The sequence below is a fragment of the Protomyctophum parallelum genome, assembly GCF_964188405.1.
Source record: "Protomyctophum parallelum genome assembly, chromosome: 17".
Lineage (NCBI taxonomy): Eukaryota > Metazoa > Chordata > Actinopteri > Myctophiformes > Myctophidae > Protomyctophum > Protomyctophum parallelum.
In genome coordinates this window covers 12308258-12330892 of record NC_139719.1, presented here as the reverse complement: position 1 = coordinate 12330892, position 22635 = coordinate 12308258, and the positions used below count along the sequence as shown (strand labels likewise).

The following is a 22635-nucleotide window of genomic DNA, read 5'->3' as shown; positions in this document are numbered from 1 at the left end:
GCTTCCAGTTCCCTATATCTGGAGTGGACATGCAGTGATTTACTCCAGTTGCTACACAAGAGGAGGAGAGAAGGTGCGCATGTCTCAGCAGCTGTCTTAATCAGCCCTTAACGATGCATGGAGAAGAAATGGAGGAGCGTGTTGTTGAGATACCGAAACGTTTGAAAAAGGCCAAAACATGAAGCTTTGTTCAGCCTATAGTTATTGACACAGATATACCTGCAGTGTGCTTGTTGTCTGACTGACTGACTGACTGACTGCAACACTACAGCTCCGTGAATGAATCCCCCCTTCCTCTTCATGGCGAGGAGGAAGATGCTTGCGCTTCTAGTGACGATGTCTTCGGTCTTTTTCAACACCGGCATTGCTCTCAGCTCCCATTTCGACTCAGGTGAGTTGAGTTGACATCAAGTCCGTTGCTTTGATGATACAATCTTTAATTAACTGCAATAATACATGATCAGACAGAGTAAACCTGCTGAGCATGCGATGAGAACGAGGACGGTTCTAATGTATCCCACACACATGCACCTCGTTGAGATTAATTAGCCTATGCTGTCAGCTGTCCTGTGTGTGTGTGTGTGTGTGTGTGTGTGTGTGTGTGTGTGTGCGCGCGCGCGCGCGTTCGTGCGTGCAAGACTGGAGGAAAGGGCGGCAGAGAGAATGTGGATGGAGACTCAGATTGGACATTGCGTACGCGCGCGTGCACGTGTGTGCGCGCGCGTGCGTGTGCAGCGTATCTGTGGCGAATTTGACCGCATCTCTGAATTAGTGCTGAACGTTGTTTTTGTTCACCTGTCCGTCCGGGTCAGTGAATCAGGTCAGCTTGGCGGTTGTTGGAAGTGGAACACACTGTCCGTAAGGCGAGAGGCAGCAGAGCAGAGGTCTTCTGGGGTCCTCAGACTCACTGACACATCTTTGTGATAGGACTCCTTTTTACATTAGCCGAACATAGCAGATCTCCAGAGCTTTGATTGATTTATTGATTGATTGCAAATTTTATTTCACATTTATATGCAGAATGGGTATAGGCTACATTCCAAAACGAAAATACAGGTCAATACAAAAAAAATGCTACTTGAGGATATTGCCAGAAAAAGCACAAAGACTTGTTTACATAAGGGTCCTCCATTTTCAATTCATCAGAACATGTATAAATATACACTTCTATGTAAAAAAGGAAAACATCATATATAACAGTTAAAGGTTAAAAAAGGGGGGAAATCATGTACAGTATCATGTACAGTATGGAAACGAAAAAAGGAGAGGGGGGTAGGGGGGACGAGCTCACAATGAGCTTTGTAGGGCTATTTTCAGCAAAGAGCTCTGTCTCTTTCTCAGCTAAGCTATAGGGGTCTTTACCTGAAAAACGCTGTAGACCCCTGGCTGGGTTAGAGAGGATGTCTGGGAGGAGAAGCTTTCTGTAATTGGAGCATAAGGCTGTAGTGGTGTTATCCAATTACAGCTGGGATGCTGGGAAAGGATATAGGATTAGAAAACAGTGAGTATGTTGTGTAACTTGTGTAAACTCTAATAGGTGCTCAGCTACTGCACTTCTTGTGGTCCATTGTTATTATTGTTACAGGTATTCTAATTGCTATATAATATATATTATTACAACATGTTTTCAGCCATACATGGACACTAGACATTTTGTCTATACAGGTATGCCACCAGGATTTAAAGATCAAGAAAGTATCCTTGTTTTGCTGACTGTGATACTTCTATACTCGTACTGTAGCATACTGTAACCTACATATCTATCCATGTGTTCTATTCGTCATCATTTTGCACCTTGGGTTGTAATTGTTCCAATGGGGATCCCAAAGAAATAGTGTGGCATGTACCTAGTATAGTACCAACCCCTTTTTTCCCCCAAGGCTGTTTTAGACGTGGTGCATATTTCAAATCAATACGTTGAATGCTTTGTTTATGAAATGTACAGCTTGTCACTTAGCTTGTTAGAGCGATACTACTGCACTTTCGTGCATACACTGCTCTTGGTTGCATAACTTCCTCCTCCTCCTCCTCCTCCTCTGTTTTCCATTCATCACTGTGTAGCGACATCATGGACACTTTCCTGTTGAGCATCCATTGCCGTTTTGATTGTGACTCTCCTTCATTCGCCTTTTGCATGTCATCCGTACGGGGAAGTAAAGGGAACCTTTGATTGGTTACTATCTGTGTGGAGCTGACCGTGGTGCTGAATCCACTGTGCTCATAGCCGGGCCTGCCCTGAATCCACTGTGCTCATAGCCGGGCCTGCCCTGAATCCACTGTGCTCATAGCCGGGCCTGCCCTGAATCCACTGTGCTCATAGCTGGGCCTGCCCTGAATCCACTGTGCTCATAGCCGGGCCTGCCCTGAATCCACTGTGCTCATAGCTGGGCCTGCCCTGAATCCACTGTGCTCATAGCCGGGCCTGCCCTGAATCCACTGTGCTCATAGCCGGGCCTGCCCTGAATCCACTGTGCTCATAGCCGGGCCTGCCCTGAATCCACTGTGCTCATAGCCGGGCCTGCCCTGAATCCACTGTGCTCATAGCCGGGCCTGCCCTGAATCCTAACTTGGCGTCTCTGAAATGAATATCCATTTAGACAGGAAGCACTCAGACAGGAAACACCCATGGGTATACAACAACAGGCACATATCAAGACAGTTAATGAGATTAACATGAATCATGCAACTTGAAACATGCAACTTGAATGCATTTTAACATTAGCGCCATAGAACATTGAATCAGACTAGAGCTATGCAACATTGGATTCTAGTTTACTTTAGAGCCATGTTTGCGCACGAGAATTTCAGCTCAACATTCGGTTTACACGTTCGAGCAACATGCAAAGCAATACTATCATAGTGAAATTAAGTACATTGTGGATGATGACGTTATTGTATGATCAACTGATATTCTTTGTACAGGTATTGATAGTGATGGTAGTATTGATAGTCATCGTTGTCATTAGTAATAATACATTAATTTTATTGTAATTATGTTAATATTAAAAAAGTGAACAAAAATGACATTACTCAGTAACAACAATAATGTTAATGATCATTGGTAATGATGGTAAAGTGAATGAGGATAATAACTAGAAAAAGTGCCCTTCCGGGCACAGGTCTCCACCAGGTTATCCACAGATCCGTGCAGTTAGAGGTAAAAACACTTTTCGGCCAGTTATAGCGCCACCTTGAGGCTGAGTTGAAATTGTTCATGTGGCATTTCGTCCTCGGCCTAGTGGGAATGTGGGTGCACAATTTCAGGGAAATCACGCGATGTGTTCATGATTTGCAGCATTTTGTTTGAAACTGAGCACTCCTGTGAACTTTGGAAGCCAATCTTAACCAATCAGGATGGAGTCTGATAAATCTGAAAGACCCATTTGGTTGAATGGCTCTAGAGAGACTGTGTACCAATTTGCGTGATGTTTGGACAAAATCTGTAGGTGTACTGTGCAAAAACTTGTTTTGCACAAAGCGGCCTCCTGGTGGCGCTATAACAGGCCGTTCTGGAAAGTTTGGGGCAGAGGTTCATGGTTGGCATCCAGGGAGTGTGTGTGCAAAATATGGCATCGACCGGGTTAACGGTGGCCGAGATTAGCTGTTCACGGACACACGGACACACGGACGGACGGACGGACGGACACGCGGACGGACGGAGTGCAAAACATACTCTCCCCACATGCCTTCGGCCTGGTGGAGACAATAACGTATGCTATGTAACTCATTGGGATCCTGATGGATCTCTACGGTGACACAGGGGTGGGTTTGGTGTAGGGTGGAATTCTCCTATCTGACTTATGTTCTGTGAATCTGTTAACTACGAGTATCAGGAATTATGTTCTGTTGTAAGTAGGATAGGCATGTATAAGCTTTCAGTTTCTGCCTTTTCCTTTTGATCATCTTCATGTTTTGTAACAGCTTCCATTCATTGTTGTAAATATTGTATTTGAAACTGAAGCATGATCAAATAAACTAAACTAAACATTGACATTGATATTTAGCTTGAATCAGAACACACATATACAAGTATTTGAGCCTATGACAGACTCTTGAGCCTATTTGAGCCGAGATGTGAATGAGGAATGTGAAGCTAGCTGATTGCTACAATTAGCCGACTGACAGTTGATTACAGCTGAGGCGTGCCCCTATATAAACTAACGCTGTGCTTCATTTATGCTTCACTTGCCATGCCTATATGTTATCAAACCACCATGAGCATTACCTCTGCTGCTCAGACATTATGTTGCCCTTTTTGATGGACTAGATTGTCAGGTCCATTCACAGACTGAAAATGTAGTAGTGCTGAGCACCACGTCACGCAAAGCTGGGCCAATCATATCCGGATGATACATTTGTGACACTCGCCCTCAAGCCATTAAAAAAAAATCACACGTGTGTGAAGTGAGGGGCGCTCTTACCATCATACATCATCGTGCATCATCACATTCCGTGCTCAGCCAATCAAATCATCACATTCCGTGGTACACACAGACACACAAAGCTGGGCATAGGAGGGGCTAGCGCCCCTCAAAAAAAAAAAAAATCCTATCCTATATCATACTGTATATCCAGCTTTTGGTGTCTGTCCACAAACTTTGTCCTACACAAACATTACATTCCCATTGACAATGAATGGAGAATTTTATGTCATAGTATCTGAACAAATGGACTATTTTACGTCATGATGTACGATGATAAGAGCGCCCCTCACTTCACGTGGGTGTGATTTTTAAATATATTTTTAAAATAATTAAACAATCTTTGCAAGCTTTGCAAATCAGGGTGGCAGTGATTTGATGTTTTGTGGGGTGGAGCCAAACCACCCAATGACAGTTGTGGATCATAGATGATGAAATTAACCACTTAACCCATTTTGGGCGGGAACGCCTTTTGGTGTTAGCATTATGTTATGCTTTAGCTATTGAAAAATAGCAGATCTACGAGCTTGTAGGTCTGCTATTTTTTAAACATAGCTCTTTCAGAAAACTGTCAGGACGTAGAAGACATTTTCAGAATCTGATCTCGGGTCAAAATGGGTAAAAACCCTTTATACTTGACCTGAGTTGGCTCTGTACTTGCTCCACTCTTTTGTCTTCCCCTCTACTACACACAAAATGTACCTGAATGTTCCCCCCAGAATATGGAAACGAGGGTTTGAACTGCAGAAGAGAATGAGAAGAGTTAGAAGAGAGAAGTGAGTGTTGTGTTGTGCTGAACTGGCCTGGCCTGCTGTGTGCAGGTCCAGGAGAATGACCACAGGACAGGACAGGACAGGAAAGGATGACATCACAGCCCGGGAGAGCGCATTATCATTAGCAGTAAAAGGCAGGGCTTGGTACTGTATCAGTTATGATGATGTGGTGTGGGGGGGTGGGGAGTGCTTTTTTTACTGGCAGCATTGGCTGGCTGCCCAGATCCAGAACCCATGGTTACTCCATCTTACTCATATCTCAGAGGGCTCCTTCCTTGTTGCACACAACAGCAGCACACACGCGCATGCACACACACACACACACGCGCACATATGGACATAGATCAGAAGGATAGCCGAAGTTTGGGACTTGGACTTCTCTCACCTTATAGCTGAGACACCAGGGCCTGATTGTGGAGACGATACAGAGGCTGTGTGTAAACACTGGAGGTATACTGGGCTGATAGTTGGGGGAAGGTAAGTGCACAGAATTGGGAGAGAGAGGTGCCTTTCTATTCAGGCTCTAAGTGTTTGTCTGTAATCTATACTGTAGTTAGCCTTTACTGTTCCTTCTGCATTGGAAGGGCAGGGATGATGAGACTGGGCGGAGGAGGAGGAGGAGGAGGAGGGACGAGAACAGATTTTGCATCGGAGCTGAATGATAAATGATAAATAAGTCGCGGTTTGAGCAAAACACGGAGCTCATGATTGATGCTGTGTTGGCAGGTTGTAGAAGATATGTTGTATTGATACTGTAGTACTACCGGGTGATGATGTCGGGTTTGGAAGAATACCATTTGTTACGTCAATTCAGCAAAGGTGCTCCGGTCGCTCGGCCACCGATCGGTAATCGGATCTTCACTCCAAATGACTCGATCGGTGATCAGCAACTTATTTACCCGATCTGGAAAAGAAATATTTTAATTTAAGTGGTATAGTGGTATAGTAAGTAAAAGTAAATTGAATATATAGTATAATTTAATTTTGCATCTTCGTGACAGGCCTAGACATTCTCCCCTTCCTCCCCACAACAGTTTTGAGGTGGGTTTTGTCATATATTAATTTTGGAAATATTAAAATGTTCCCCTCACGCACAAGATCAGTATTGGCCGAGCGTGACAAAAACATTCAGTGAACGGGATCGGTCCCAAAACACCTGATCGGAGAACCTCTATCAGAAAGCGCTATAGAAACAGTTTCTTCCGATAGTACCTCCTGCAATCTATCCTGTAAAGCCCCACCTCGCTAATGCTTTCAAAGGATGTACAAACCTTGGTGGTTTAGCGTAGTGAGTATCAGTCTGTGATGGCTTAGGAGTATTATTTCTTTCTGTAGTGTCTAATTCACTGCAGACAGAGTGACTTGTTCCACAAGCATAATCCTCCCTCTATTGAACAGCCCGAAGTGTTCTAGCCCATTCTGACCGGGCACCCATTTTGGTGTTGGCATCATGTTATGCTTTAGCTATTGAAAAATAGCAGATCTACAAGCTCATATCGCGCCACCGAGTGGCGCGATACGAGCTTGTAGGTCTGCTATTTTTGAAAAAAATTGAAGAACGACTGACATTTTTAGAATCTGATCTCAGGTCAGAATGGGTTAATCAGACCAGCGTGTGTCCAGTGGAAACCTCGTATGAATCTGATCTCAGGTCAGAATGGGCTAGGCGAGGCTGCTGCAGACTCCTGCAGAGATGCCTCAGATTACTAATGGCTCAAGGGCCCGTTAGGAGGTCCTCTGAGTGTGTGCGTGCGTGCATGCACGTTTGTATGGTGGTGTGTTTTGTGTGCATTTGCTTTGATAAGTGTGTATTATTGTGATGTATAGAGATTGAAAGAGGATTCTGTGGAATAATAGTTTTTGATTGCAGAAGATTGCAGCTTGCAGCGTACGATATGTCCAGACTCCAGACACACAGGCAGCCCACTTTGAAGCTTTATCTGCCACAAAGAAAGAGACAAGAAAATAATTGATTTGACACATTTGAATGAAAATCACTTTGATCTGTTCCTGCCCATTCGTCGAATATCACAGTGGTCGCGTGAGCGAACCTGATGAAATAGAGGGAGGTTATCAAAGCTTGTGTGTAATAAATAAGGGATTGGTCGCTCAGTAGACCATGGAGGAAGGAGCCTAAACAGTGTCTAATGAGCTCTATGTACACACGCCATTTTGAAAAGCCCCTTCCCTATACTTCCTTCACAGGTGTTACCGATGATGCTACAATTTACAATTTAGGCATTTAGCAGACGCTCTTAATCCAGAGCGAGTGAAGGCTCTGTTCCATTCTGGTCAAACAGAGTCAGGGTGCTGCTACTGATGCTACTGAAGGCTCTGTTCCATTCTGGTCAAACAGAGTCAGGGGGCTGCTACTGTGCATGTTGGCTTACTGGAAACACTCTGCTACAAAGTGTCCTTGAGTGGGTTCAAAATGACCCCTTATGGGTGTGTAACTCTTAGGCCCCTTTTACAGGAGAACGGTTTCCATTGAAAACGGCTGCACTTTGCAGGGCTCCGATTAGACGACAACAGCGTTTTTGGGGGTTAGTGAAGATTTCCACAGCGTGGAAATCTTTGAAAACACTGTCTCCTCCTGTCTACATGTAAACGGGCAAAACGGTGAATCTGCAAAACGTGTGACATCACAATGATGTTCTGACATCTGCAAAGACTCCATATTTGGGCATGGCTGACAAAGACCTCCATATATGGACATAAAAGGGACACAGACACATTATCTGGAGTTCCTATAGTTCCTAATAGTTTAAGAACCACTACACTAAATGGAACAGAGCCTTAATTAGTACTGTATCATCGGTAACACCAGTGAAGGAAGTAGGGAAGGGGCCTGGAAGTAGGAAGAGTTATTCTGTGTGCATAGAGCCTATTAGAGGAAGTAGGAAGAGGTATTCTGTGTGCATAGAGCCTATTAGAGGAAGTAGGAAGAGGTATTCTGTGTGCATATAGAACCTATTCAACCATTTGGTCCTCCTGCTGCCGTGTGAAACCCCCGAGAGACCCGGATAGAAGACCAGGTGATTGACAGGCTGTCTGATCATTAAAGGCTTAGGCTATCGCTAGCTCCGCAATGTAACGTGTGTTTCCCTTAAAGTGTACAGTTAATAATTCATCCCTATGAATCTATTACAGCGAGGGATAAAAAGACAAAGCTAAGTTATTTAATATCGATTTTGAAAGCCGTGAGGAGTTGAGAGTATAGTAAACCACTTCACTGAAGCACACATGCAGGGAAGAGGAAGTCAGCCAGAGTACAAGCCTGCAGTCTTGACTGCCACACTGGGCTCAATCACACGCTGTCACAGAGTTGGCCAACAGCCTGACAACAGCCCTAAATCTCTAGTGGATTGTCGTCCTCGTCCACTGCTCTGCGGGAGGGAGAGATGTGCCAGAGATAGATTAGGAGCCAGAAGTGATTCCTTCCACCATTACATTTTTTCTACACGCCGGCATTCATCTCTTCCCCTGCAAGTGACATGTTCTGTTTCGGAATTAACACTGACATTTAAGCCGGAGGCAATCATTAATGCCAGTGCCTCTGTGAATTATTGGATATTTGCACCACGCAGTTACTTCCCCCTTCAGCTAACTCCAGAGCGAGGCTTTTGAAAGGACACATAATTCGCACAATAATGGATTAAGATCTTCATCATCTTCATACAGTACACTGCATATAATTAGCTTTGATAGCAAAAAACCTTTTTGGGGGGTTTTGAATTGACAAGAAATTAAACCCATTAACACCCACTAACATCTGACTTTTGTCTTTAGTGGAGAATCTAATCAACATTCTCTCCCGGGACAAATTACTATTTATTGGCTCCAACTCCGATAGGCAGTGATGGAAACATGACACCCAATTAGACATGCACATCTTCTCACCTTTTCCAGTGTGATGCAATGAGAAATGAGTATAAATGTATTCTTATGAAACAATGGATAATGGATAATTTTTTGTGACGTGTTGTGAGCTTGTGAGGTTTGGTACAGTTTCACAACAAGAGTGAAATAAATCACAGAGGTTTAGCTGTGTTTTATTTCCTAATCCTTACATCGAATGTCTGTGTTGATTCTTGGTGCCACACAGAGTTAACATTAACATTAAGTTAACATTCTCCCGCACACAAGTTACGTTTTCATTGTTTAATTCACGTTTTTAAGGCAGTCAACGGGGCATTGCGATTAATTCATTCTGCAGTCAAACTGTTAACAGTGAGCTACCTCTCTGGTTTCTGATACAAGACACATCCCTGATACATTCCTATGGTGGTGCCCTTGAGCAAGGCTTACTAGCCTGCCACTTGCCATGTCTAAAGACTGGCATGTGGCGCAGGTTAGCGGTGGTCTTCTGTCCTGGGGTGAGGTGGCCCCCACAATTTACAACCTGAAAGATTGGTGTGTTGTCACTTGTCAGCAAATTAAGGATTGTTGTTGAGTTTTTTTTATCCCCTGAGCTGGTTTGAATGAGAACGTAAAGGCTAGTGATTGAGTGGACGCGTCCTACACTCAGTACACTTCACCTATGGTGTTTCAGCACTCTGGACAGCACCCGTAGAAATAAAAGCCAGCTCCCGCTCACATTTCCTACTCTGTCTCTCACTGTCTTCTGCACTGCAGAATAGATGGTCTCGCGTAGCCAGACAACTATTCCACAAACTCCGAATGCTATATAGAGTCTGGAACTATACACCTCCCAAAATCCGAGCAAGGAAGCTGCCATTTCTGTTAACGAAAGTATATTCTAAAATATCTTTTACATTTTATTATTCTATTTCCATTTCTGCTTTCTGATAAATTTGCGCGACTGTAAAGACGAAACAGAAGTGGGGAGGAGGCTTCACTTTCGCTTTATCGCTGACTCATGATCAGAACATCCTTTCTCCAGACTGTATGACGGAAGCATTTGAAAATTGTGAGAGGCAACGTGAGACTACAGAATAGACAATACTAGTCCATAGTACTCCACTTCATTTTCACCCACCGTCCATCCGGGCTGTGGGTCTGCTTCGCAACCAAGACTACAGATCATCTGGCCTCGATGGACAGAGGTTTCTTCAAGGGGATTTTACTGCCCACTCCACTTAATCCATTCTGACCGGCCCGACCGGGCACCCATTTTGGTGTCAGCATCATGTTATGCTTTAGCTATTGAAAAATAGCAGATCTACAAGCTCATATCGCGCCACCGAGTGGCGCGATACGAGCTTGTAGGTCTGCTATTTTTTGAAAAATCGAAGAACGACTGACATTTTTAGAATCTGATCTCAGGTCAGAATGGGTTCATCAGACCAGTGTGTGTCCGGCGGAAACCTCGTATGAATCTGATCTCAGGTCAGAATGGGTTAAAACAAGCCACTATTAGTTGCTAAAAGAAACACATTTGGCTTGAACAAGGGCTGTAAATGGAAAAAGGAGGACCTTTGTTCAGAATCAGTGCAAAGTTTGCAAACCATTTACTCTGTGTTTCCTGTACAGCCTACACTACAGCATGTTTCACTCATTTACTCTGTGTTTCCTGTACAGCCTACACTACAGTATGTTTCACTCATTTACTCTGTGTTTCCTGTACAGCCTACACTACAGCATGTTTCACTCATTTACTCTGTGTTTCCTGTACAGCCTACACTACAGCATGTTTCACTCATTTACTCTGTGTTTCCTGTACAGCCTACACTACAGCATGTTTCACTCAAACCATTTACTCTGTGTTTCCTGTACAGCCTACACTACAGCATGTTTCACTCATTTACTCTGTGTTTCCTGTACAGCCTACACTACAGCATGTTTCACTCAAACCATTTACTCTGTGTTTCCTGTACAGCCTACACTACAGCATGTTTCACTCAACCATCAAACCATTTACTCTGTGTTTCCTGTACAGCCTACACTACAGTATGTTTCACTCATATACTCTGTGTTTCCTGTACAGCCTACACTACAGCATGTTTCACTCAAACCATTTACTCTGTGTTTCCTGTACAGCCTACACTACAGTATGTTTCACTCAAACCATTTACTCTGTGTTTCCTGTACAGCCTACACTACAGTATGTTTCACTCAAACCATTTACTCTGTGTTTCCTGTACAGCCTACACTACAGTATGTTTCACTCAAACCATTTACTCTGTGTTTCCTGTACAGCCTACACTACAGCATGTTTCACTCATTTACTCTGTGTTTCCTGTACAGCCTACACTACAGCATGTTTCACTCATACAGAAGAGTAAAGCCATCTTAGTGAAATGGTGTCTCTTCTTATAATGGCTGCCACAGCTCACAGATCACAATAATAACTGTCTTGTCACACACAGAGAGAGGCAAAATGACTCGTTTGAAAAAACAATTTGGGCCAAACTGATAACACACGATAGCTAGGCTAAACCTAATCCATTATTGCTTTTTGTCTTCTCCATGCAATTGCAAATAATGCTGTGGGGGGGGGGGGGGGGGGGGGGGGGGATCATTTAACTTTCTGTTCAATTTCGGTTTCCCTGCTGAGGCATTCATTTAACAAAATGCTAGTAGGACCTAAGTATGGACCTCCTCAGTTATCTTAGCTTAGATTAGCGCACAGCGCGTCACGCTGTGATGCATTGTGAGCTTGTACATCTGCTATTTTTGGTGCAAGACATGAAGTAAGTATAAAATATAGGCCTTTAACCCTGGAGTGCATCAGCTACCACCTTATCTTTTAACCACTTTAACCATTATTTTTTAGCTGTTGAAAATCAGCAGATATACAAGCTCATAGCGTGGCACCAAGTGCCACGATATGAGCTTGTAGATCTGCTATTTCTTAAACATCTTGAACATGTGGGAAAATCTTTGAATGTATTCTTTCAGGGAACGTTTTGAACTCTCATCTGGTTGACCAATGGCAGCGGTCAGAATGCTCGAGTACCACAGTGCCTGGTCGATGGCGCTGCCTGCTAACTAACTAAATTTTAAGCGATGTGAATGTTTTTTTCCCCGTGGGCAATTACTTGACAGTTCCTTTCGGTGAGTGACATGTCGTGCAACGAAGCCTAATTTAGACTCTGCTGGCTGCTTGACTGACATCGCCAGATGGGATCAATATTGTCACATATTGTCAATTGCTTTACATTGATTACCGTTTCTTCTCTCCTAATCATGCTCTCTCTCTCTCTCTCTCTCTTTCTCTCTCTCTCTCTCTTTTATTAACCACTTAAGCCCTATTTTATCCATTATCGTGCAATGGTGACCGTGTCACACAGTGAAAATCTAAAAGCTCACAGTGCATTTTCATCAGTTTTTATTTTATGTGAAAAATGTTCACCTATAATGACATGCCCAACATAGGGACACCAGGTTGAAAGTGCTTTCTCAGTATTTGGTCTAGAGCTACAAATATCAACTCTCTCTGTGCTCCCACATCCCTCATATCGGCTCCATCTGTTGACCTTGTGCTGGTACTGCACCATGCATGGAGGATCCTCAGTCCCAGCAGCGATCCCAACAGGCTGTTAAGCTCCTGATTTAGAGGAGTCAGCCCTTCATGGCCGACTGGCTGAGAAATGTCCCGACAGGGTTCAGACTCAGGCACTTTACTGAGCTCAGAGAGCAGCGAAGAAGCAGGACTGGTGCTGATGGGGGGCGTAAAATAAACACTGAACGTATAAATGGTGCCATTATAAATGGTGCACTTTACAGAGATCGTGCATTTCATTCAGCTATTCTCACACTCTACCCCTGAGCCACTGCCGCCCCTTTATAGAGGAGAGAGACTCACATTAAAAGGCATTGTGTAGAACAGACCTGGATGATGTAATGACTTTATACGCTTTTTGGCCAAACTGCTGTCGGTACCAAAGGGGTGTCCCACCAGGATTATAATAATAATAACCGTATCCTGTTTCAAAGGAGAGTTCAAGTTGAAAAGGAATAACAGAATATATTGAGATGCAGCTTTACACTGAGTTTTGGTGATTAGGCTCCATTTAGAGCATGTCTTAAGACGGCCCTTGTGTGGGTGACGGGTTGCCAGAAAGCTGTTCAACCCCTACAAACATATGGTGTGTTGTAGAAACACTGGAAATGACTGATGCACCAGCAAAGGCAAGCATTTCTCATTCTATTTAGTCCCGTTTGTGCGTAGGCAATGCATCTGTTGACTTGCAAATGAGAGCCTTTATGAAACACACTCTCAATAGATGGGTGAGTGGATGTGTGGACCTCTGAGGTCAGTGCCGTTGACTGAACACAGGCACAACAACAACGTGTCAGACACCGGGGACACTGTTAGGGCATCCACCCAGCAGATGCTCCCCAAAACGGGGCAACGGTGACGCGGATGTACCACCAGTCTCCCCGAGTGAATGTACTCGTTCTTCACATGGTCCAATGTTTCCAGATCTTTGGTTGGCCAATCAACATCTGAGCAAGGAGAGATAAGTAATATGTCCGTGTATTGCGTGTAAGGCGCTGTGCATGTGATCAGGTCAGTTTGAAGAGTTACAGATTGTGCCTTCACACTTCATGCCATTGGCAAGACAGTGGATTGTCAGTGAGAAAGGAGGGCATTTGCAAAGGTGTTATGTAAATGCTATTCTGAAAAAAAGATTGCAATGAAAAGAAGGGGTTGAAAAGTGACACTGTGTTCAGTAACAAAAGAGAAGAATTATCAAGGCCAAACAGTGTTGGAAATAGCACAAGAGTTTTGCCTGATTTATGTGCTTGGTTTTGCGGCGTGTCGTGCACCAAAAATAGCAGATCTATAAACTCACAAAACACCACAGCGCAACTATATGGGCTACCAACTCAGTATAAATCAGTAGGCTGTGTGTGTGTTTGTGGGCATGTGCATAATACATGTGTGTGTCTGTTTTTGTTTGCTTTTTACAGGTGTGTGTGTGTGTGTGTGTGTGTGTGTGTGTGTGTGTGTGTGTGTGTGTGTGTGTGTGTGTGTGTGTGTGTGTGTGTGTGTGTGTGTGTGTGTGTGTGTGTGTGTGTGTGTGAGCGTGCGTGCGTGCGTGCGTGCGTGCGTGCATGCAGTTCTGTGCACGTGATGTGCAAAAGCAGTGGCAGTCAAGCATTTGCTCTAGTTTCTGGTCATTCCCCTGATGATGCCTCCTCATGGTCACACATGAGCTCATCCAACATTTAGAATGTGGGTCAGCCCTGCCTGGATCCCAGCAGCCTGATCACAGCCAGAACACTCCCTCACGGCCTGATCTAGACAACTACACGCACACACGCACGCGTGCACGCACACACTCTCTCTCTCTCTCTCTCTCTGGGTTTGTTTCCAAGTGGCCTGTCCATTTTGAGTTACTAGTACTTTGGTGTGTGTGTGTGTGTGTGTGTGTGTGTGTGTGTGTGTGTGTGTGTGTGTGTGTGTGTGTGTGTGTGTGTGTGTGTGTGCACGTGCGTGCGTGTGCGCAAGTGTGTGTGCAAGTGTGTGTGTGCAAGTGTGTCTGTGTGATTTAGTAAGTGTGAAATATCTTGGAAAACGTATTCTATCTACTTTGACTCACATGTACAGTACAGGAGTTGTGTTTGACCGTTGGCTGTCCCTCTGCCCTTTATAGAGGTCCTCTGGTCGAGCTTTCGGGCGTTGTGTCATCGTCAACGCAGGGAATGTTCCCTTTTTAATCAATGAAGGGTGCTCCAGGGGCACCCGCTGGCCTTGTGGTCCAGGCACATGCCACATATAGGCTCTGGCCTGACAGCGTAATCGAGTCCCGTTCATGGCAACCTTTGCATGTCTCTCCCCTTCTCTCTCTCCCTCTTTCCTGTCAATCTTCACTTGTATCTTAATAAAGGCAGAAAAGCCAAAAACAAATCTTAAAAAAAATGAAAAGAATGAAGGCTGCTTCACTGTGTGTTGCATTTGGACCAAGCCCCCAGGGAGGCTCTCCAACGTTGAAGCGCACAGCACAGCAGCGAAACAATGTTTCTGATTTCTGAAAAGTAAAGCAATACATTAATATGTATAGCTTCACGTCAGGTTTGTTCCTGAATGTTCAGTCATTCTTCATTCTAACAATGTATTATTAGAGCATACTGTAGTAGTAACGATGCCATGTAATCCTTTAAACACTTACAATTTACAATTTACAATTTAGGCATTTAGCAGACGCTCTTAATCCAGAGCGACTTACATTTAAGCAAGAACAAAAGCATGGGAATACATCACATAAAAGCATTTATCATGAAACATGCGTAAGCTAAGAAAGTAACAGTGGAATATCTATATAATGAAACTATACATACACTATACATATAAACTATACATATTTACTACTATGCTATATATGTACTATGGCGTGCTATGACTATATACACAATACACCTACACTTAAACCTCATACAGTATATGGTTGACCGGCGGCATCCCTCAGGGCTGTGTACTAGTGTCTTTTCTGTTTCCGCTCTCTACATTTAAATATCTTCGCCGACAATAGCCGAAGTCGCAAGGTTTTTTCCCCCTAGAATACGGATGCTAGGGGTTGGTTCTATTGACCACTTGTTGTGCTCCTGCTCATAAAACCACTTCACATGATGGACACATGCGTTGAAATGTGTTTCCATGACAACCATGCTTAGAAACCATGCACAGAGAGAGTGCTCTCTCTCTCTCTCTCTCTCTCTCTCTGTCTCTCTCTGATCACGCATGATTACCACAAGCACCTATCACAAAAGCTAATAAGAGGTTGTTTTGATCATTAAATACCAGTCTGCATTCCTTATACATTGATTCTCTAATGACTTTGGGGTCTCTAATGAGTCATGCATTGCATCATATATCTTTTGCGATATCACGTGCCATAGACTTCTGCCATTATGCTTCTTAGTTGCCACAGTTCCTCATTAGCATACATGTGGCCCTGTATCTCTGTAACTTGGTAACTGAGGGTTGAGAAAGCAGATTGGATTTTAGTCAGTGTGAAGTCTGAAGTCCAGATGTTTTAGTGTGGATTTGCTTAGCAATGTCCTCTTTGCTCTCTTGAATGGCCTTCATCACAGCGTCCGGTGTGAGGGTTTCTCTGGGCTCAGATGCCATCTTTTGCCAAAGTGGTTTTCTTGCTTTAAAGGTCTTAAGTTACCATGCACCATTAGCATTAATAGTGCGTATTAAAGGGCCACTTCACCCCTTTTAAACCAGAGCTTATTTTAATGATGTTTAGGACACAAGAAACACTTTCCTGGGTTTTTATATATGTTTTTTCTTTTTTAATATATATTTTAGTCATGAAGCCATGTTCATGACCAAAAACCTGTCATGAAAATGTTGTCTCACTTCCTTCCTGGACTACAAAGTCACACCTCCATGCAGCTTCCCCCCTCTCCACAAGGAGGGGAGGTGCACTAAAGCATTATGGGCATTGTAGGAATTCAGCAATCCAGTCAAACCCTAGTCAAACACGCAGACGTCATTACGTTTCTGGCCATAGGGTGCAAATTTCAAATTGTGCTACTGTTATTAATATTATATGTGCTACTACAAATACTATTAACATTGAGTAACTGCAGTTTCTTCCAGCGGTGAAATGTCCCGGCTTTAATGTTAGAAAACGTGGTTTTAGTTTAGTCATACATTCTCAAAAGTAAAGTTATCTGTTGAGGAATACCCATGGAGCTTACGCTAGCAAACTGGAACTCTAGTTGGCACAATTCCTGAGTGAGTGGGAGACTCAACTGAGCCTTGAGTCTATATTTGACCACATATCTCTTAACAGATGGAAAGCGTGTTTTAAACTACATTCTCCATCAGTTGGTGGGGTGGGTGGGGTTGGCAAAAGGGCCTTTCTGTATGAAGTTTGCATGTTCTCCCTGTGTCACAACCGTGTCTCTAAACTGCCTCCCCCTGGCCAGCTGGAGTGCCTGATGGGGGAGGGGGGTGATTTTTTTTTTTTGGGGGAACTGGAATAACGTGTTCCTTACTTCCTTCCACGAAACTCCCCCCTGTCAGGTGAAAAGAAGCGGCTTGGACTCCTCATGCATTGAAGGAAGCATGAGGTCAGTCCGTTGCTCTCCCCAGGTTGGCAGAGGGATAGTAGCGCCCAGGATTAGACTGGACATGACACTGGGTGAGAAAATACAAAAAAAAAAAATCCATTCATTGGATCAGTAACAGTTGAATCCGGATGACATTTTCTTAATCAACATAGACATATTTAATGGCTTGAACATTAGCATCCGTATTCTGGGCATGTCCTTATAAGCAAGCATGAATTGGTCAAAATGTAATCGATTGTGTGTGTGTGTGTGTGTGTGTGTGTGTGTGTGTGTGTGTGTGTGTGTGTGTGTGTGTGTGTGTGTGTGTGTGTGTGTGTGTGTGTGTGTGTGTGTGTGTGTGTGTGTGTGTGTGTGTGTGTGTGTGTGTGTGTGTGTGTGTGTGTGTGTGTGCGTGTGTGTGTGTGTGTGCACAGTTGGCGCTAGGTGCCTGTGATGTTCTTAAGGACCATGGGTAGGGTATTGCCTTCAGTGAGTTGTACTTGGCCACTCCTCTGAGAGGCTGCTTATGTAATAGGCCCCCCATGCGTGCGTGGAGTTGATGATGTCATACACACAGTAACTGAGCATGTGCAGTCACACAGCCAGCGGCTATGGGGGAGCAGGAAGCTCCGATTATTTTTGCTCAGAGAGAGAGAGAGAGAGAGAGAGAGAATTAATGAGATGGATAGATGAGGAAGGGTTTTAGAAAACAAGACAACAAGACAGAATCTAATCAATAATATGTGTTTAGCTTTAGAGAGTTATTTATGTGTGCGGTTTGTGAATGCACGAAGCTACAGTAAATCACAATGCAGTGCAGTGTTCATTGGCAAATTGTGTGGGGATGAACTACGCCTCTTTTTTGACCAAACGGGCATCTCCAGAAGGAGTGGCAGTTGACCCCAAATGACTGCACAAATCCTTGTTTTCCCATTTAGGTACTTTTCACTGTTTGGCCTTGATAATTCTTCTCTTTTGTTACTGAACACAAGTGTCCCTTTTCAACACATCTTTTCATTGCAAAAAAAATATCAGAATAGCATTTACATAACAACACCGTTGCAAATGCCCTCCTTTCTCACTGACAATCCACTGTCTTGTCCAATGGCATGACGTGTGAAGTTCTCAAATGGTTCTTCAAACAGACCTGATCACATGCACATGCGTGTGAGTATGCGACGTGCACACATTTTTGCTGGCTACTCCTTTATTCCTATTTGTAAGACCAATGGGGCGGCGGGTCAGGGGTAGAGTGGCCGGTTTTGCTATGCAATAAATCGATTGTATCATACTGTGCGTGATATTTAGCAATTTTTAGAAGAAAATTTTAAAAAGGGGGTTCATTAAAATAATGTTGATGTATTTTAAATAGTTACTGTATCGATTTCAAATCATTGAATCGTATCTTATCGGATCGCCATGATGAACCAATATCTTGTGGGTGCCTAACATTTTTTGGTCCTTTTTTTATTTATTACAGCTGTTTATTACAGCTCTACAAGGCTGCATTTTGTCACTTTCATGTCCTGTCCGAGATTGGAAGCTGGTCCACCGAGCAAGTGCTGATGGAGAATGGGGAATGGAGAATGCCCGATGCTCAATCACCGGAGAAGCAAACTTCTCGTCCTTCATTTTGACCTTCATACAATACTTTTTAGTCAACCAGTAGCGGTCCTGCGGTCCATCTAAATGCCTCAATAGTAGTGCAGGTATATATATATATATATATATTGGTTACATTTATATTTGATTATTATTTGATTGACTAAAAATGAAAAAAGAATCACACCTGTGTGAAGTGAGGAGCGGTGTTATCATCATACGTCATCATACATCATCTCATTCTGACCAATGGCACATCTCCCCCCAATCACTGTTGTCTTCAATGTTTGTGTTTACACAAACTAGCGCCCCTCAAAAAAGGAAAAACGTTGTTTCCTTGAATTAGCCTCTGGGGGGGGTCGTCGTCCAATAGAATGCTCAGCCCTCCTCTTCTGGTGGGGGCGCTTATGTTTGCATTCCACTAATCCTCAATGTGCACACGTTCTGAATGCCCCTGCCGACAGATTCAGTAGCGCAGCTTGGGATTACTAAAAAAAGTGACATGCGGTAATGTCGCTTTTAGAGAGAGAGAGAGGCATTATGTCCATATCTCTTTTGTTATCCTCTGCACCCCCGTTGACAAATCTGGTGAACGAAACAGGTTCTTTATCCATCCATCCATCCATCCATCCATCCATCAACCGCTTATCTGTAGTCTGGTTGTCTTGGGCAACAGCCCCACCATAGAGCTCCAGACTTCCCTCTCCACAGCAACATTAGTGACTTCATTCTGGGGGATCCCGAGGCGCTCCCGGCAGATATTGGAGATATAAACCCTCCAACGCATCCTTGGTCTGCCCCCGGGGTCTCCTCCCAGTGGGACGTGCATCGAGGACCACCCTATAGGGAGACACTCGAGAGGCATCCTAACCAGATGCCCGAACCAAGGTTCTTTGTTTATGTATTTTATGCAACGTGGGGTCGTGGGCACAGTCAGTCAATGTGACATTGCTGTTACAGTATATGACCAAGAAGACATTAATACAATTCCATGATGTGTCTTTTGTTAGCAGTCACTAAGAGCAGAGACTCCTCCCTAAATTACATTTTCTTCAAAGTCAGCCGAGCGAGTGTGTCTGTCCCATGACAGCGGAAGCTGCCGGTATTTCTTCTGGTGATCGCTTCAATGCAGCTTTAGCGACCGGAGATTTGAATAACTATACATGACAAAAGAGATCTCCAGATCCCGCGGGACAGACAAACGCTGATGTAATGTTAATACTTCTAGGAGAGAAGAGCAGAGCAAAGATGGCGGAGGCAAGTAAGGAGGGAAGATTAATCACGTCACTTTTTTGTGTGTGTCAGCAGGAGGGATGCAGAGAGTGCAACTATTTCCTGGCTGTGGTTTGTTTGTTATTTCAGCACAGTATAAAAACAATACAATGAACATACAAATATAAAATGGGGAAAGTGCTAGGCTGAGGTAAAAAGTGTGTGTGTGTGTGTGTGTGTGTGTGTGTGTGTTACAGTTACACGATCTGTGTGCATGAGCGAGCGCACACAGATTATATTACATATATTACAGATTATCGATTGAACCGCGATGTATTGCTGAATCGATAATTCTTTACACCACTAACACACACACACACACACACACACACGCACACGCACATACCACCTCCACTGGTCTGCACTACACGCGTGGCAGCAGAATGCGTACAGATGATAAGCACAAGTAAATAAATATCCCAGAGATGCTGTGTTGTAGAGATTAAGTGTACGACGACTGTTTATCTTTTACGCGCTGAATATTCCCTATGCGCCATCATTCTCTGGCCATCCGTTAAAAGTCTCAGCCACATGCAGACCTTGCCACAGCAGATGTGACTGAGGCTGTCTGCTAAAGCGAAACGGACTCCGGGCCAATGCTGTTCCGCATGCCGAGTTACTGAGGGTAGCACATTTCAGGTAGAGAAACGACATGTGTGCATGTCACATGCACACTCGCTTGCTCGCTCGCTCGCACACACACACACACACACACACACACACACACACACACATCCGCACAGATACACCATCGGTCAGCGAGAAACGAGGCGGAGTTCAGTTTTCAACTTCGTACAGGGCTGTTGAACACAGATAAAGTGGTTTCTCTAGAGAGATGGATGTGTGTTCCGTGGTGAGTGGCTGTGAATTACAGCTTCCTGTGTAATTGGGTTATGGCACGTGTGCTACTGGCTGCTGGTAAGGTCAGGACATTATTAGTATTGTAGTGTTTTTTCAAAAGTTTGAAAAAGATACTGTTGTAATGGTAATTGGTGCATTTGTATAGTGCTTTACATACAGTATAGAGTGTGCATTACATTCACCCATTCATACACAGATGGCAGAGGAAACCATGCAAGGCACCAAACCTGCACATCGGGAGCAATTAAGGGTTCAGACGTCTTGCTCAAGGGAGCCTGGGATCCAACTGGGAGCCTCACGGTTCCCATCGGCCACTCTACCGGGCACTGAGCCACTCAGACGTGTGCTTCAGTGCTTGCACACACACACACACACACACACACACACACACACACACACACACACACACACACACACACAGGTGTTTTTGTTCAGTCAGGTGTCAGGGACAGAGAGGGGCTGTTACATAACACCGGAACGCCATAAACACTGGCCAGCTCAGGCGGAGCCGCCCGCGGGCCGGGGCACGGCCATCAACAGCAGGGTCCGGGAGCTGCATGACAGTGACCATCTTGTGACCTGGGTATCAAGCCCCCAGGGAGACTCTCCACAGTGGTTAGAGCGTGAACTGCAGGCGGACCCGTGGAATTATGACGAGGAAACCCTGTGCAGCTGGGGTTTAAGTTAACATTGAGCGCTCGGTTGCACTTCCACCTCAGCATTCCATATCCCAGAGGTCTTGTGCATTGAAACATGGATAGACTCCCGACCCGCACCCTGGCTGATTCCGACAATAAGTCTTTTTAGTCTGCTCTGAAGAAGGCTACTGCTTCTCAAATAAACATGAGAAATTGCATCTGAGCCAGTCTTGCATCTTTTATTTTGGAGTGCCGCATTTTCCATTTAGTTGGTTTATGTTTTCAGTTATATTTAAAGCTGAGCACCAACTGCCTCAATCAAGGGCAGTTTCCAGAGGAAGCGCACCTGTTTTTTCTTTCTTTAACAGACAATAAGCCTCTCTGACTTACTTACTTACTTACTTACTTACTTACTTGACCTGCATTTCGTGCATTACACCTGCAGCCTATATTGAATGAAGCGGCAGAAAAGGGCAATGGAGCCATCCTGGAGAAGGGCCAAGAATAAGGTGAATTGGTCTTTACTGCTGCTAAGTAGTAAAACCTAGTAGGGGTTAAAGTGTCCTGCTCAAGGACATTTCGACACTAAGCTCAGTATCGAACCGGGAACCCTCCGATTCCCAAGGGGGCGCTTTCACCTCCTGAGCCACTGCCGACGATCGTCGCTCCATTTCCTTTCCATGTCACCTTTCCCCTCATCCACATCAATATCCATGTTTTCACCTCTCTCTCTCTCTCTCTCTCTCTCTCTCTCTCTGTCTCTATCTCTGTCTCTGTCTCTCTCTCTCTCTCTCTCACTCACTCTCTCTGTGTCTCTCTCTCTCTGTATCTCTGATGGAAGACTGGTGTCAGTTTGTAGTGCTGGTGTTTGTTTGGAGTGATTAGAGTGAGTATGTGGTGTAGCGGCACACACACACACACACACACACACACACACACACACACACACACACACACACACACAGTAATGAAATGTATTTGCCTCTGAGATGTAGCGGAGTACGAGCATAGAAGTATTGAAAAATGGAAATAACGTAAGTACAATTACCTCAACAGTGTAACGTACTTAGTTACTTTCCACCACTGATGGTA

The 22635-nt window shown here is 44.3% G+C and overlaps 1 protein-coding gene across 1 annotated transcript in view; it reads left to right on the top strand.

Annotated features, from left to right (window-relative positions):
- Positions 1–336: 336 nt before the first annotated feature.
- aatkb (apoptosis-associated tyrosine kinase b) overlaps positions 337–22635 on the top strand; it is a gene marked incomplete at its 5' end in the record, with an annotated part of 65243 nt that continues 42944 nt past the window's right edge. The window contains one exon of the mRNA XM_083787463.1: positions 337–391. Within this exon, the coding sequence (XP_083643589.1) occupies positions 337–391 (55 nt within the window). The remainder of the gene's footprint in view (positions 392–22635) is intronic.